The sequence below is a fragment of the Schistocerca gregaria genome, chromosome 2 (assembly GCF_023897955.1).
Source record: "Schistocerca gregaria isolate iqSchGreg1 chromosome 2, iqSchGreg1.2, whole genome shotgun sequence".
Classification (NCBI taxonomy): Eukaryota; Metazoa; Arthropoda; class Insecta; order Orthoptera; family Acrididae; genus Schistocerca; species Schistocerca gregaria.
Window position 1 is genome coordinate 491,717,814 of NC_064921.1, and position 16,774 is coordinate 491,734,587.

Below are 16,774 nucleotides of genomic sequence, written 5' to 3' on the forward strand. Positions count from 1 at the left end.
AGTAACTCACGTTTTCGTCTGGTTAATTGTTTTTACGCACTGGCAAGTAATTTAATGGCAGAAGCACCTGTCATGATAAAGATAAAGCGTTTTGTCACTTCGGAAAATGGAATATTCCATCTCGCAAAGTATCCTTGTCATTGGCCTGAATTCATGTATTATGTTTCACAAGCTGCGACATCGTCGCGAAAAAACAGTGATCTGTATATGTAATAAGTTTCCTTTAATTTACGTCTATGGTCACAAACTTTTTGTTAACAGATTACCGGTTTCGGTCTTTAATGACCATAATCAGATCTGTTTCATAAAAACAATGTCCTAATGCATTGCAGCCATAGTGGCATCGTCAAATGCTAAATGCGGGTTGTCAGTAGTATTATTGACAACATGACTCGTGCATGTGGTGTTATATATATTTATTTGACGATGCTGGTGCTCATCCCGCATTTAACATCTGACGATACCACTAGTACTACTAACAACATAACTCGTGCATATGATGTTATTTATATGTATTTGACGATGCTGGTGCTGATCCCGCATTTAACATTTGACGATGCCACTATGGCTGCACTACATTAGGACTTTGTTTTTATGAAACAGATCTGATGATGGTCATTAGAGACCGAAACTGGTAATCTGTTAATAAAATGTTTGTGACCATAGACGTAAATTAAAGGAAACTTATCATGTATTATGTATACGAGACACGATGTCCCTGCCTACCCGCTCTCAGTGGAATCGGGAACATGTTGAGGAACCATCTATGACCTCTCACAGACACTGTGAGCTTACTACGCATAGCATTTCAAAGGATCACTATATCTCTGCTTCATTTGTTATGCCCAGTTGACTGAGATTCAGCTAGTGCGACTCTTCATGTTAAATCTGAAATACACTTCTTAACAGCAGCTAAGAACAGAGGCATTATTGGACAGGAAAAGTAACACGAGATGATGGACGACATGAAACACATTACATACAAAATAGAGGTGCAGTGGTATATTTATAACCAAAAATGGTACAGATTTCACCACTTGGGAAAGCAGGATAACAGACATAAATAGCGACCATGTTTGACACAGGTCAGAGCGGCGACATAAAGTTTGATATCAGTCTTTCAGTAACGAATATGTCTTCCTCTGGAACTAACGAACATTTTTCACCTGTTATTCAGGCTGGCTAACAAATTGTTGAGGAGTCTTTGGGGAATACCGCCCCACTCAGTGACGGCTCGTGAGTATACTTTTTGAGTGTTCACAAATTTTTAGATTCAGATAAATTTGAGAGTGTGAAATTAGTAGCATCTGCTGTACAACAGTTATGCTTATCAACAAGTTCATACAACTACAGCCACTGCCAATAACAATGACAACAGTAATAATAACAATAATAATAATAATAATAAGCTGTGTAACTTATCTGATAAAGGACAGAACTGTTTTTGTGGATTTTTGTTGTTTTGTACATAATTAAGTACAGTTTAGGGTAATAACGAATTAATGTGTAAGCTTTCGGAACTCTCTGTCTCGCATATTTGTGTGAGTGGAAGTTTTCTTTCTCTTTATTTTTTCGGACAAACGTACATGATCCCCAATAGACGTATTAGTTCACGAGTTTACTTCCAGGTTGAAAATCAGCTATTCTTACACTGCACCCACACAACTTGTGCTAACTCTACACTTTCTTGCTAAATGTTCGCTGGTAGTCACGCTTATTTGATTTCGTCACTCTCTCAATCAAAGGATCTGTTCTCTAAGGTCCTAGTTCCTTGGCGGCTCACTTTTCGACCGACTGAGCTACTTATGCGCGACTCACGACTCGTTCTCACAGCTTTATTTTTCTGTTAGCATTTAAAACAGATAAAACGTAGTTCATGTTTATACTAAACACGAAAGCGGGTTCCCGCACAGTACTCCAAACACAAACTGCCACTTGTGGAAATGATTAAATTGAAGTAGTAATGTCTACCAACATGGTCAGTTGATGTCCGCCCCCCGGGAGCTGAGTGATCAGCTGGCACGGTAGCTCAGCGTGTTCGGTAGTAGGGATATCTGTCCTCTGTAACAAAAAAACTGAGCGAATGGATGAACGACGAACTTGAACAAGTGTCATGCGACATCCGCCCCGAACAAATACAACGACCAAAAACGAACAAAATGAGATTTACAAAAAAGCGAAAAAGTGGTCAGCGCGACAGAATGTCAACCCTGAGGGCCCAGGTTAGATTCCCGGCTGGGTCGGAGATTTTCTCCGCACAGGAACTGAGTGTTGTGTTGTCCTAATCATCGTCATTTCATCCCCATCGACGCGCAAGTCGCCGAAGTGGCGTCAGATCGAAAGACTTGCACCCGGCGAACGGTCTACCATACGGGAGGCCCTAGTCACACGACATTTATTTTTGTCACTTGATAAGAATACAAATGAGGCGCTGAGATCCATAAGGGCCTAAAGCATACAGCCGTCGGTCCCACATTTAAGGGAACATCAGAGAAAGCAGTGATCGTCATTTCATCCCCCATCGACGCGCAAGTCGCCGAAGTGGCGTCAGATCGGAAAGACTTGCACTCGGCGAACGGTCTACCATACGGGAGGCCCTAGTCACACGACATTTATTTTTGTCACTTGATAAGAATACAAATGAGGCGCTGAGATCCATAAGGGCCTAAAGCATACAGCCGTCGGTCCCACATTTAAGGGAACATCAGAGAAAGCAGTGATACCGCTTTTGGTGAACTTTCATGTATACAGTGTGGGCCTGCAGGACAGATAAACCTGACTCACCATAAGATCAACAGATTTCGGAAGCATAAATAAATGCTACAGTCTCACAATCGACGGTGATTACATTCTCAGCGCCTCAACTGGATTACTGCGTGGTACGATTCATAACTTAATATACTATACTCCATTCAGAAAACCACAAAATTGGTTTAACGTCAGTACAACTTTAACATACACTGACATTGGATCTAATTTTACTGTATAATGAGTGAATTATCATATCTGAGGCGTGTGCTATCGCCTAGCAGGATTTATGCAGAATCGAACGGAGACAACCGTCTGCCACAGTGTGCTACCATCTGGTGGCACTGACGTAAACTTCTAGTTGAGAGGCAAGGGCTAGCTGTGCTCATCGTGATCCGTGCATGTTGTATATCAAACCCGTATGTATTTGGTCCATAAGGCAATTACGTCACGCGAGTTGCCCATGCGCAAAAATTCCTTAAACTGTGCACAACTGAAGGTGTGCTCGTGAGCCTGATGCCAAGTTTCACGAAGTCTAGAGCAGCAGTAGCGCGGTAGACATAAGAGCCGTATCTTTAAGATTGCAGCATCTATGTTACGTTTAACAGCATTCAAAGACAAATAACCAATAAATTCGCAACGTGTCGAGAGTTAGGATGTTCACGTGCTCTCGTGCTTTCACACGGCACCCGCCACAGGTCCCATTCCTCTCTCAATATGGTTTTCAGTTCTTGCATTGTTCGGGGAGGAGGTGTTTTTGTTGGGAAACATGTCTGCCAAGAGCATCACAACCATGCTATGAAGATGCGGGGAATAAGTAGACCATTCCTCACATCCCATATCTCCATCTTACATTGTCTCCGATTGCTCAACAGCACTGTGTGGGCGGCCATGGCCTTCCTTAAGCAGAAAACATGGATCTACTGCATCCCTAAACAGACAGAAATGATACAGAATAATCTCCCTGCAATAACGCTGTTGTGTAACGGTACCTCGCGCGAAAAAATAGAACGGTGTTCGACCCATGTGCATAATGGATGACTACACCGCAACGCTTAGGACATGTACATTTTGTGTTGCGTAACGTGTTCCCCCCTGTCTCCATTCTGACACTGAAACGGATTTCATCATAGAACATCACTGTGGACCATAGTTGCTGACACGAACCAACTTGCTCCCTACACCAACGAACTTTTTCTGACGATGCCGTGCTTGAAGTGGGATGCATTTAACATGCTTATGAGCATACAAGCCAGCTTGCTTGAATCCGTGCGAAGTGGTTCTGGCTGAGACACGTGTACCGGCAGCCACCTGTCTAGGAGTGGGGTGTCTGTGCCTTTCCGTCACGAGAGCTACGTATCGATCATCTTGTGGTGTGGTGGTCCGTCTGCGACCACCGGCATGCTTTCGCATAGCATTTCCACAATCAGCGACGTTTTCAAATCGCGGGATGACACCTTATTACACACCCATTACTGGACCACAGTAGTGACACTTTGATCGACTGCTCGACCACCATCACAAGCACTCAAATGTAGATTTTCCGACATGTTAGCTACCAAACGGAATGTCACACTAACAAGGGAACCTCCCCATCGCACCCCCTCAGATTTAGTTATAAGTTGGGACAGTGGAAAAGCCTTGAAAAACTGAACACAGATCAATCGAGAAAACAGGAAGAAGTTGTGTGGAACTACGAAAAAAATAACAAAATATACAAACTGAGTAGTCCATGCGCAACATAGGCAATATTAAAGATAGTATGAGCACAAGAGCGCCGTGGTCCCGTGGTTAGCGTGAGCAGCTGTGGAACGAGAGGTCCTAGCCGGCACGGTATCTCAGCGTGTTCGGTTAGAGGGTTAGCAGCCCTCTGTAATAAAAATAGAGTTACTCGATCAACAACGAACTTAAACGGATGTCGTACGAGGTCTGCCCCGAGCAGATGCAATGAACGAATGCGAACAAAATGAGATTTTTAAATGAAAAAAATTGAGGTCCTTGGTTCAAGTCTTTCCTTGAGTAAGAAGTTTAAGTTTTTATTTTCTGACAATTATTATCTGTCCGTCCGTCAGTGCGATGCGAGATAACTGCACACGGAAAAATCCAGGGAAAACTGTGCGACTGTGAAACTGTTGCATGCAATTGTTGCAGTTTATGAGACAAATTCTTATGTTTTCATCATTTTTTTAGAAGTCTACTAATCGCACGGTTTTGCAGTGCGGTCGCAAAACACAGACACTAAACTTATTAGAGTGAACAGAGACGTCAATAAACGAACGGCCAGATCATAACTTTGTGAAAATAAAGAAAGTAAACTTTTCACTCGAGGGAAAACTTGAACCAAGGACCTCTCGTTCCGCAGCTGCTCACGCTAACGACGGTACCACAGCGCTCCTTTGCTCACACTATCCTTGATGTTGCCTATCTTGCGCATGGACTACTCAGTTTGTATGTTTTGCTTATTTTTTTTCATAGTTCCACACAACTTCTTCCTGTTTTCTTTATTGATCTGTGTTCAGTTTTTCAAGGCCTATCCACTGTGCCAACTTATAACTAAATCGGAGAGGGGTACGATGGGGAGATTCCCTTGTAAGTAGTTCCACAACAACCTTCGTCGAATACTGTACTGCACGAGGTGTCGAATGCATACAGAGTGTTCATGCACAGGCTTCGCAGTAATTAACACGTCCTGCCCTCCGCATTTTCTTTTCCTATTATTGATGGGGTGTTCCGTAGCAAGTATGCGGGACCCGTGAGCTGGGATGGAAGGAGGTATGGTCCAATCAAGTGACTGTCCAAAACACCTGCCCACACGTTAATTCCAAACCTGTCTTGAAACCCCTGAACATGCGTGGCATGAGGGTTTCCGTCCGCCCAGACATGGCTATTTCGAGCATTCAGAACACAATCCCTTGTGAACCTACATTCATCTGTGAAGAGAAGTCGACGTGGAAACAGGGGCGCGTCGATGCAGCGGTGCAGGAACCATGTGCAGAAGGCGACGCGTTGTGGAAAGTCTGCTGGACCCACAGCGTGTACCCTTTGTAAGTGGTACGGATATAATTGTTGCTTGTGCAGGACGTCCAAGACTGTACTGTGTCTAATAGCCATTGCACGTGCAATGGTTCGCGAACTCGTTGACGGCTATCTTCAATGCGACGCAGTACACCTTCTTCAAATTCGGGAGTGAGGCGTCGTCGTGGAGCACCGTAGTCCTGCCTCCTCACGGTGAAGGTACCCGTTTCTCGTAGCCGTTGTGCAGTTTGTGCGATTGAGTGTGACGGTGGGGAAAACGTTCGTGATACAGCCGACTAGCAGCTCTTCCGTTACCTCCAGCTTCTCCATACACAAGGAGCGTGTCTGTGTATTCTGCAAACGTGTACTGCACTATGTTTCCTCTATCGGTGATGGACAGGTATTGACTCGGTCTCACAGCAAAGCAGACAATAAGTGACATCTGGGGATCGTTTGACATAGTTCACGTCATCGTGTCTACCCTGTTGCATACCAGGACAGGGAACTCTAAGACGTTTCGCTTGCCCTAAGCAGACGTTGACGAGGTACACATCTGAATTGAAACTGTCGTAGAACGGAAATGATACGATTCCGGAGAGGAGTTCCTATTCAAAATGTTCTGTACTCACTGCCCTCTACATGTCCTAGAAGTTTGTAACGGGAATTTCCGGCCACCCTGTATATCCAACACGTCTACCGATTTCCGGCCCAATCAGGATAATTGCTTCGTTGTGCTTCATTATTTATTGTTTTCTTAGAGTATACTAAAGAGTATAGTATTCTAAAGGTGGCAGGGGCAAAATACAGTGAGCGGACGGCTATTTACAATTTGTACAGAAACCAGATGGCAGTTATACACTCCTGGAAATGGAAAAAAGAACACATTGACACCGGTGTGTCAGTCCCACCATACTTGCTCCGGACACTGCGAGAGGGCTGTACAAGCAATGATCACACGCACGGCACAGCGGACACACCAGGACCCGCGGTGTTGGCCGTCGAATGGCGCTAGCTGCGCAGCATTTGTGCACCGCCGCCGTCAGTATCAGCCAGTTTGCCGTGGCATACGGAGCTCCATCGCAGTCTTTAACACTGGTAGCCTGCCGCGACAGCGTGGACGTGAACCGTATGTGCAGTTGACGGACTTTGAGCGAGGGCGTATAGTGGGCATGCGGGAGGGCGGATGGACGTACCCCCGAATTGCTCAACACGTGGGGCGTGAGATCTCCACAGTACATCGAAGTTGTCGCCAGTGGTCGGCGGAAGGTGCACGTGCCCGTCGACCTGGGACCGGACAGCAGCGACGCACGGATGCACGCCAAGACCGTAGGATCCTACGCAGTGCCGTAGGGGACCGCACCGCCACTTCCCAGCAAATTAGGGACACTGTTGCTCCTGGGGTATCGGCGAGGACCATTCGCAACCGTCTCCATGAAGCTGGGCTACGGTCCCGCACACCGTTAGGCCGTCTTCCGCTCACGCCCCAACATCGTGCAGCCGGCCTCCAGTGGTGTCGCGACAGGCGTGAATGGAGGGACGAATGGGGATGTGTCGTCTTCAGCGATGAGAGTCGCTTCTGCCTTGGTGCCAATGATGGTCGTATGCGTGTTTGGCGCCGTGCAGATGACCGCCACAATCAGGACTGCATATGACCGAGGCACACAGGGCCAACACCCGGCATCATGGTGTGGGGAGCGATCTCCTACACTGGCCGTACACCTCTGGTGATCGTCGAGGATACACTGAATAGTGAACGGTACATCCAAACCGTCATCGAACCCATCGTTCTACCATTCCTAGACCGGCAAGGGAACTTGCTGATCCAACAGGACAATGCACGTCCGCATGTATCCCGTGCCACCCAACGTGCTCTAGAAGGTGTAAGTCAACTACCCTGGCCAGCAAGATCTCCGTATCTGTCCCCCATTGAGCATGTTTGGGACTGGATGAAGCGTCGTCTCACGCGGTCTGCACGTCCAGCACGAACGCTGGTCCAACTGAGGCGCCAGGTGGAAATGGCATGGCAAGCCGTTCCACAGGACTACATCCAGCATCTCTACGATCGTCTCCATGGGACAATAGCAGCCTGCATTGCTGCGAAAGGTGGATATACACTGTACTGGTGCCGACATTGTGCATGCACTGTTGCCTGTGTCTATGTGCCTGTGGTTCTGTCAGTGTGATCATGTGATGTATCTGACCCCAGGAATGTGTCAATAAAGTTTCCCCTTCCTGGGACAATGAATTCACGGTGTTCTTATTTCAATTTCCAGGAGTGTAAGAGTCGAGGGGCACAAAAGGGGCAGTGGTTGGGAAGGGAGTGAGACAGAGTTGTAGCCTATCCCTGATGTTATTCAATCTGTATATTGAGCAAGCAGTAAAGGAAACAAAAGAAAAGTTCGGAGTAGGCATTAAAATCCATGGAGAAGAAATAAAAACGTTGAGGTTCGCCGATGACATTGTAATTTTGTGAGAGACAGCAAAGGACTTGGAAGAGCAGTTGAACGGTTTGGACAGTGTCTTGAAAGGAGGATATAAGATGAAGATCAACAAAATCAAAACGAGGATAATGGAATGTAGTCGAATTAAGTCTGGTGATGCTGAGGGAATTATATTAGGAAATGAGACACTTGAAGTAGTAAAGAAGTTTTGCTACTTGGGGAGCAAAATAACTGATGGTGGTCCAAGTAGAGAGGATATAAAATGTAGACTGTCAATGGCAAGGAAAGCGTTTCTGAAGAAGAGAAATTTGTTAACATCGAGTATAGATTTAAGTGACAGGAAGTCATTTCTGAAAGTATTTGTATGGAGTGTAGCCAAATATGGATGTGAAACATGGACGATAAATACACTCCTGGAAATTGAAATAAGAACACCGTGAATTCATTGTCCCAGGAAGGGGAAACTTTATTGACACTTTCCTGGGGTCAGATACATCACATCATCACACTGACAGAACCACAGGCACATAGACACAGGCAACAGAGCATGCACAATGTCGGCACTAGTACAGTGTATATCCACCTTTCGCAGCAATGCAGGTTGCTATTCTCCCATGGAGACGATCGTAGAGATGCTGGATGTAGTCCTGTGGAACGGCTTGCCATGCCATTTCAACCTGGCGCCTCAGTTGGACCAGCGTTCGTGCTGGACGTACAGACCGCGTGAGACGACGCTTCATCCAGTCCCAAACATGCTCAATGGGGGACAGATCCGGAGATCTTGCTGGCCAGGGTAGTTGACTTACACCTTCTAGAGCACGTTGGCTGGCACGGGATACATGCGGACGTGCATTGTCCTGTTGGAACAACAAGTTCCCTTGCCGGTCTAGGAATGGCAGAACGATGGGTTCGATGACGGTTTGGATGTACCGTGCACTATTCAGTGTCCCCTCGACGATCACCAGAGGTGTACGGCCAGTGTAGGAGATCGCTACCCACACCATGATGCCGGGTGTTGGCCCTGTGTGCCTCGGTCGTATGCAGTCCTGATTGTGGTGCTCACCTGCACGGCGCCAAACACGCATACGACCATCATTGGCACCAAGGCAGAAGCGACTCTCATCACTGAAGACGACACGTCTCCATTCGTCCCTCCATTCACGCCTGTCCTCGCCGATACCCCAGGAGCAACAGTGTCCCTAATTTGCTGGGAAGTAGCGGTGCGGTCCCCTACGGCACTGCGTAGGATCCTACGGTCTTGGCGTGCCACCGTGCGTCGCTGCGGTCCGGTCCCAGGTCGACGGTCACGTGCACCTTCCGTCGACCACTGGTGACAACATCGATGTACTGTGGAGACCTCACACCCCACGTGTAGAGCAATTCGGCGGTACGTCCACCCGGCCTCCCGTATGCCCACTATACGCCCTCGCTCAAAGTCCGTCAACTGCACATACGGTTCACGTCCACGCTGTCGCGGCATGCTACCAGTGTTAAAGACTGCGATGGAGCTCCGTATGCCACGGCAAACTGGCTGACACTGACGGCGGCGGTGCACAAATGCTGCGCAGCTAGCGCCATTCGACGGCCAACACCGCGGGTCCTGGTGTGTCCGCTGTGCCGTGCGTGTGATCATTGCTTGTACAGCCCTCTCGCAGTGTCCAGAGCAAGTATGGTGGGTCTGACACACCGGTGTCAATGTGTTCTTTTTTCCATTTCCAGGAGTGTAGTTTGGACCAGAAGAGAACAGAAGCTTTCGAAATGTGGTGCTACAGAAGAATGCTGAAGATTAAATGGGCAGATCACATAACTAATGAGGGGGTATTGAATAGGATTGGGTAGAAGAGGAGTTTGTGGCACAACTTGGCGACTAGAAGAAGGGATCTTTTGGAAGGACATGTTCTGCGGGATTAAGGGATCACAAATTTAGCATTGGAGGTCAGCGTGGAGGGTAAAAATCGTAGAGGGAGACCAAGAGATGAATACACTAAGCAGATGCAGAAGGATGTAGGTTGCAGTAAGTACTGGGAGATGAAGAAGCTTGCACAGGATAGAGTAGCATGGAGAGCTGCATCAAACCAGTCTCAGGACTGAAGACCACAACAACAACAACAACTACTACATACTTTGCTGTCTCCTATGTGTTGCAGCAGGCGAGGGGCGGCTGATCGGCGGCGGGCAGGCGGTGCGCGGCCAGTTCCCTCACGCGGCCTACCTCAACATCGACGATGGGGCAGCCACGTGCGGCGCCACGCTGCTCACCGAGATGTGGCTGCTCACATCCGCACAGTGTCTCTCCGGGTAAGTGCGCTGCCTCACACCACACACGCTCCTTGTCATTGGGTGCATGGGTAGCTACAAGGAACGCTTTTTTCACTGGACGAATCGTGGAAGTCTACTGACTGAAACCACAAGCGTGCCTTCAGAGAATACAAGAAACACCCGCCGGCCGCGGTGGTCTCGCAGTTCTAGGCGCTCACTCCGGAACCGCGCGATTACAACGGTCGCAGGTTCTAATCCTGCCTCGGGCATGGATGTGTGTGATATCCTTAGGTTAGTTAGGTTTAAGTAGTTCTAAGTTTTAGGGGGCTGTTGACCTAAGATGTTAAGCCCCATAGTTCTCAGAGCCATTTTTTAACCAAGAAACACCCGTTACAATTAGGCGAGCAGTCTAACAAGGGAACCACCCCATCGCACCCGCCTCAGATTTAGTTATAAGTTGGCACAGTGGATAGGCCCTGAAAAACTGAACACAGATCAATCGAGAAAACATGAAGTAGTGTGGAACTACGAAAAAAAAGCAAAATATACAAACTGAATAGTCCATGCGCAAAATAGGCAATATCAAGAACAATCTGAGCTCAAGAGCGCCGTGGTCCCATGGTTAGCGTGAGCAGCTGCGGAACGAGAAGTCCTTGGTTCGAGTCTTCCCCCGAGTGGAAAGTTTCATATGTCTTATTTTATTTATGATTATCTCGTCCACAAAGAAACCTAAATCGGGCAAGGTAGAAGAATCTTCTTACCCATTCGCCAAGTGTACAAGTTAGGTGGGTCGACAACATATTCCTGGCATGTAACGCACGTGCCGTCACCAGTGGCATATAGAATATATCAGACGTGTTTTCCTGTGAAAAAAATCGGTTGACCTATGACCTTGCGATCGAATGCTTTCGGTTCCCATTGGAGAGGCACGTCCTTTCGTTGACTAATCGCACGGTTTTGCGGTGCGGTCGCAAAACACAGACACTAAACTTATTACAGTGAACAGAGACGTCAATGAACGAATGGACAGATCATAACTTTGCGAAGATAAAGAAAGTAAACTTTTCACTCTAGGAAAGATTTGAACGAAGGACCTCTCGTTCCGCAGCTGCTCACGCTAACCACGGGACCACGGCGCTCCTGATCTCAGATTATCCTTGATGTTCCTTGTCTTGAGCATGAACTACTCAGTTCGTATATTTTGCTCATTTTTTCATACTTCCACACAACTTCTTCCTGTTTTCTCGATTGATGTGTGTTCATTTTTCAAGGCCTATCCACTGTGCAACTTATAACTAAATCTGAGGGGGGTGCGATGGCAAGGTTCCCTTCTAAGAGTGATGCCTGAAAGCAAAACCATATCTCCTCAATTTCCATAAATACTTGATTTCATTAGGCAAATCGTGTGAGCGCCCTGACCGATACTGCAGTTGTGCCTCCACAAACTGTAAGCTGAAAGCACAAACTGTAAGTTGAAACCAAAAGCCTCCAGAAACTACCAGCAAGTAAAATTTTCATTGAACGAATCGGTTAAGGACGCTGTCTGAAACTATAGGGGTGCCTCCAAAACTACAAGAAAAAATGATGTTTTCACTGAATGAAGCGGATGAGTATGTAACCACAAACATATCCCAGCAAAATGCCAGAAAAAACTTGTGTAAATGACTTGATTGAAATCACTGGTATGTCTCCACAGACTGCCAGAAACACTTACTTTCCACGAATGAATTGGGCTAAGCAGCTTCAATCTAACTGACATTTCAAAAATAAATACTGATCTCCGGCAGTGAACTGAGCTAAACTAAGTGAGTGCAGCATTAGGCCATTGCACACAAAACAGCTTGGCCATCCTGGCTGCAATGCTGTCTTTCCTCTTCTTGTCTCGAAGGTACGAAAAAATATCCACTTTCGTCGCTTGCATCGTCCAAGCGAAGGATGACTGCCAAGCAATTAGGCACGGTCGCTAAAGAAAATATTTCATTGACAGAACTGTATGAATACTGTTAACTCTTGTATTCAAAAACTGATTTGATGAGAACTGCCATCGTCGTTTTGTCTATAAAGACAAGTTTACTAAGTCACCAGTCCAACACGACTGTCGGGCGGTGTGGCCGAGCGGTTCTAGGCGCACAGTCTGGAACCGCGCGATCGCTACGGTCGCAGGTTTGAATCCTGCATCGGGCATGGATGTGTGTGATGTCCTTAGGCTAGTCAGGTTTAAGATGTTCTAAGTTCTAGGGGACTGATGACCTCAGATGTTGAGTCCCATAGTGCTCAGAGCCATTTGAACTATCCAACACGACTAATTTCAACCCTGTCTCAGAGAGCAGTCAGAGTTCGTCTCAGATACCAGTCAGAGATATTCCAGACCCTAACTCTGGACCAGAGATAACATACTTCTACAGTCCCTGAACAAAGTGACGCATTGCTAAGGCAGTGGCGTCGTTGTAGGAGCTATACAGTGCGAAACCCTACGCAGCCGTTCAAGTTTAGGCCTTCTGTTTTTTGCTGTAAAACACTTAGACCGAGTGCTGAGATAGTACTTTGAAAAGCACGTATACTGTTTCTATTTCCGTCCTTGTCCTCTCTGACCTAGTGCCTCTTTTTCGAAGGCAAACTACAAACCAATTTTCCTTCATTTTTTATACTGCAAGAATCTCATGCTGAATCTCATGAAAGAAAAGTTGTCAAAAAAATGGATGAGAAGTACCACAGTACGGAGGTTTGTAACATAGCATTTTTGCGCCCATCATTCATCCCCTAATCTCAACACATGTCCATATCACATTAAAGGCCAACTCTTCAATGATGTGCACAAGAATCTTCATTCGCTTCCAGTTTTCTTTATTTGGGATCTGATCTCGCCTTGAAACTTCACAAATTTTCTCTAAAAAAATCGCACAAGAGAAAAGAAGAGGAAGACGCTGCGCAGTAAGGAAGAATAATGTGGAGGAAAACACGCAACGAAGACATTTTATTTGAATGAAAATTTATGCAATGAACGAGAGGTCTGTAAGCGGAGTTACGAGAAACGGTCTAAGGAATTGTAAAGAAGCCAAAAATAAAAGGAAAACCATCTGATTTAAACAAAATTATCTGGAAATCTCTTAGAGAGGATGTAGGAAAGTAAACGAAAATTTGGTAAGAGAAGGAACTGAAGGCGATAACAGTGTCAAGTAAACAAAACGGAAACGTTAGGTGCGTAATGCCGCACATCACGAAGATGGCACAGTAACTAACAACGACAGAACGTTATACAAGAACTCCAAAGGTTTTTTAAATGGCACTCTTCAGAAGCTGAATAAAAAACACAGACTGTTAATACTGACATAAATTCCACAAATAAAAAGAAAACGGAAGGAAGATTGGATTATTTCAAAGGAACCATCCCAACATTTGTCTTCAGCGATTTCGAGAAACCACGGAAAACCTAAATATGGATGACCGGACGTGCATTTGAACCGCCGTCCAGCCAAATGCGTCCAGTGTGCTAACCACAGCGACACCTCGCTCGGTCCAGAAGTAAAACCACGAGAGATGTATAAAGTCGTCCGAAACATGACGAAAGAGAAGGACCTGATGATGATAACTTCAACAACAAAATCTAGACCGACAGAACTTGAGAAAAATGACATTCATTCATTCTATGCTAATATACTGAACAATATATACATCACTGCTACATCTGCCATTAGATGTCATGAGGGTAGTGAGGAATTAAGAATTGATAGATCTGTCAGACAACGTGACTTCAAATCTTAGAACTGGCCTTCAATTCCTTTAACTAGGAAAAAGGATACGTGAGAAGTTTTAGCGGAAGGTATCACAACCATCGCCGTTTCACTGATGGCATCGTTTGCCTCGATTACCGGTAATGTTCAACGACATGTGCAGATTTGAAACCCGTCCTGAACCTCCATCGTAATATGATTACATAAGTTAACAATGAGACCAAAGGACCAGTTGATTTTTATACTTACGGCACTTGGAAAAAGACATTGGATAGATAGCAAAAGAAATAAGTATGAGTATCAAAGCGAACTGAAGTGCTATTCCTGGTGTGCTTTGGGTAAACTACGAGAAGTTTTCGAAACTAAATTTCCGATGGGTCTTATCAGGAAAGTTTGCAGTGTGTGAGTTTTACCGGTGTTACGGCAGTGAGACAGAATTCCAGTGCAAGACCCATTCACAAAGCGGGGATTGCTCAGCAAGCAATGAAAGGCTATACAATGCGAAATACAAAGAGAGACAAGAGAAGAAATTGGAGTGAAAAGTCAGCGAGTAAAACAGAAGTGATATCTGACGTTCCCCAAGGAATCTGCTGTTCCTAGTCTGTATACATGATTTAGGAGGCAATCTGAGCACCCATCTTATAATTTTTGCAGATGATGCTATCATTTACCGTACAGTAAAGTCATCGGCTGATTAAAGCCATTTGCAAAATGACACAGACACGATATCCGTATGGCGCTTAAAATGGCAACTGTCCCTCAATAAGGCAAATTGTGAGGTAATTCACATGAGTAAGAAAAGAAATACATTAAATTCCCATCATGCAATAAATCGTACGAGTTTAAAGGCTGTCATTTCGCCTAACTATCTAGGAATTATAGTAACGAACAACTTAAATTGGAACGATCACATAGATTATGTTGTGGGGAAGGAAAGCCAAAGACAGCGTTTTATTGGCAGAACACATGCAACATGTCTACGAAAGAGACGGCCTGCGCTACGTTTTTCCGTCCTCTGCTAGAGTACTGCAGTGCTGTATGATATCCTTAATATCCTTACCAGATGGGATTAACGGATAACATCGAAAACGTTGAAGGAAGGGCAGCTCGTTTTGTATTACACGAAACAGGGGAGAGACTGTAACGGATATGATAAGTGATTTGGGGAGGCAATCACCACAATAAAGGCGGTTTTCGTTGTGGCGAGATCTTTTCACGAAATCACCTTCTCTTTCCCCTGAATATGAAAATAATTCATTGACGTCAACGTACATAGGAAGAAATAATCATCGCAAAGAATTAAGAGAAATCAGAGCTCGTGCAGAAGAAGTGAGTGTTCATTTATCTACGCACTGTTACAGACTGCGTTGGTATAGATGCAGTCTGAATGTGGTTCGAAGAATCCTTCGCTACGCGCTTAAGTATGAATTGCAGAGTAGTGATACAGATGTAGATATAGACGTAGATGTAGAAGACGTAAATACGACTGCAAGAGAAATTCAGCCAGAGGCAGACAGAGAGGAGAGCTGATAAGACGGCTAGACGACGCACAGGGGCAACACTGGTGAATGTTAAAGAATGCATGGAGAAGTATGCAGGTGTCCTTTATCCAGCAGCGGATTACAAAAGACTGATAATGGTGTTAATGTTGTCTGCAGCGAGTTCTACTTCCACACCCTATCACACCTAACAAGCTCTCCCCCCCCCCCCCCCACCCCCCGCCCCACCACCACCCTGAAATTTCTTTTGGCTATGGAAATTTAAAATATGAATATAAATTAAATGAATATAAATGAAATCTGCTGACCAGACTCGACACAAAATTATCATCTAGAAACTGTAATATAAACAGAAAAAAGTGATTTTAAAGTCAAACAAAACTTTGCATTGAGATCACGCTACTTGACCACGGTTACTGGCACTACTTTGCCTAGTTCACGAAGTAGATTGAGTGGCAGAACGACACATTGTTATTTCTACAACTGAAACTACACTAACAGCCAAAGAAACTGGTACATCTGCCTAATATCGTGTAGGAACCTAGTGAACACACAGAAATGCCGCAACACGACGTGACATGAACTCGATTAATGTTTGAAATAGTGCTTGACGGAACTGACATCAAGAATCCTGCGGACCTGTCCATAAATCCGTAAGAGTACGAGGGGTTGGAGTTCTCCTCTCAACAGTTAGTTGCATGGTATCCCAGATATGCTAAAAATGTTCATATCTGGGGAATTTGCTGGCCAGCGGAAGTGTTTAAACTCAGAAGAGTATACCTGAAGCCACTCTGCAGCAATTCTGGAAGTGTGACGTGTCGCCTTGTCCTCCTGGAATTGCCCAAGTCCGTTGAAATGCACAGTGGACATGAATAGATGCAGATGATCACACAGGATACTTACAAACGTGTCTCCTCGAGACTGCTGCTGGACTCACTGCAGTTAAATTCTTCGCTGTCGCTGCCGCTGTTGTATGTCGCAGACATACATGGCTGGACATGGCAAGGGAGGCGAAGCCAAGGGGAAGTCAAGATCTCGACTTCTCGTCGTCCTACTGGAGCACCAGGCTGATGAAGTACGA

At 45.7% G+C, this 16,774-nt stretch overlaps 1 protein-coding gene across 1 annotated transcript in view; it reads left to right on the top strand.

The window, feature by feature from the left end:
* Window positions 1-16,774, top strand: part of LOC126336195 (chymotrypsin-like elastase family member 1) — a 64,883-nt gene that overhangs the window by 2,543 nt on the left and 45,566 nt on the right. Inside the window, exon 3 of the mRNA XM_049999702.1 lies at window positions 10,352-10,502. Within this exon, the coding sequence (XP_049855659.1) occupies window positions 10,352-10,502 (151 nt within the window). The remainder of the gene's footprint in view (window positions 1-10,351; window positions 10,503-16,774) is intronic.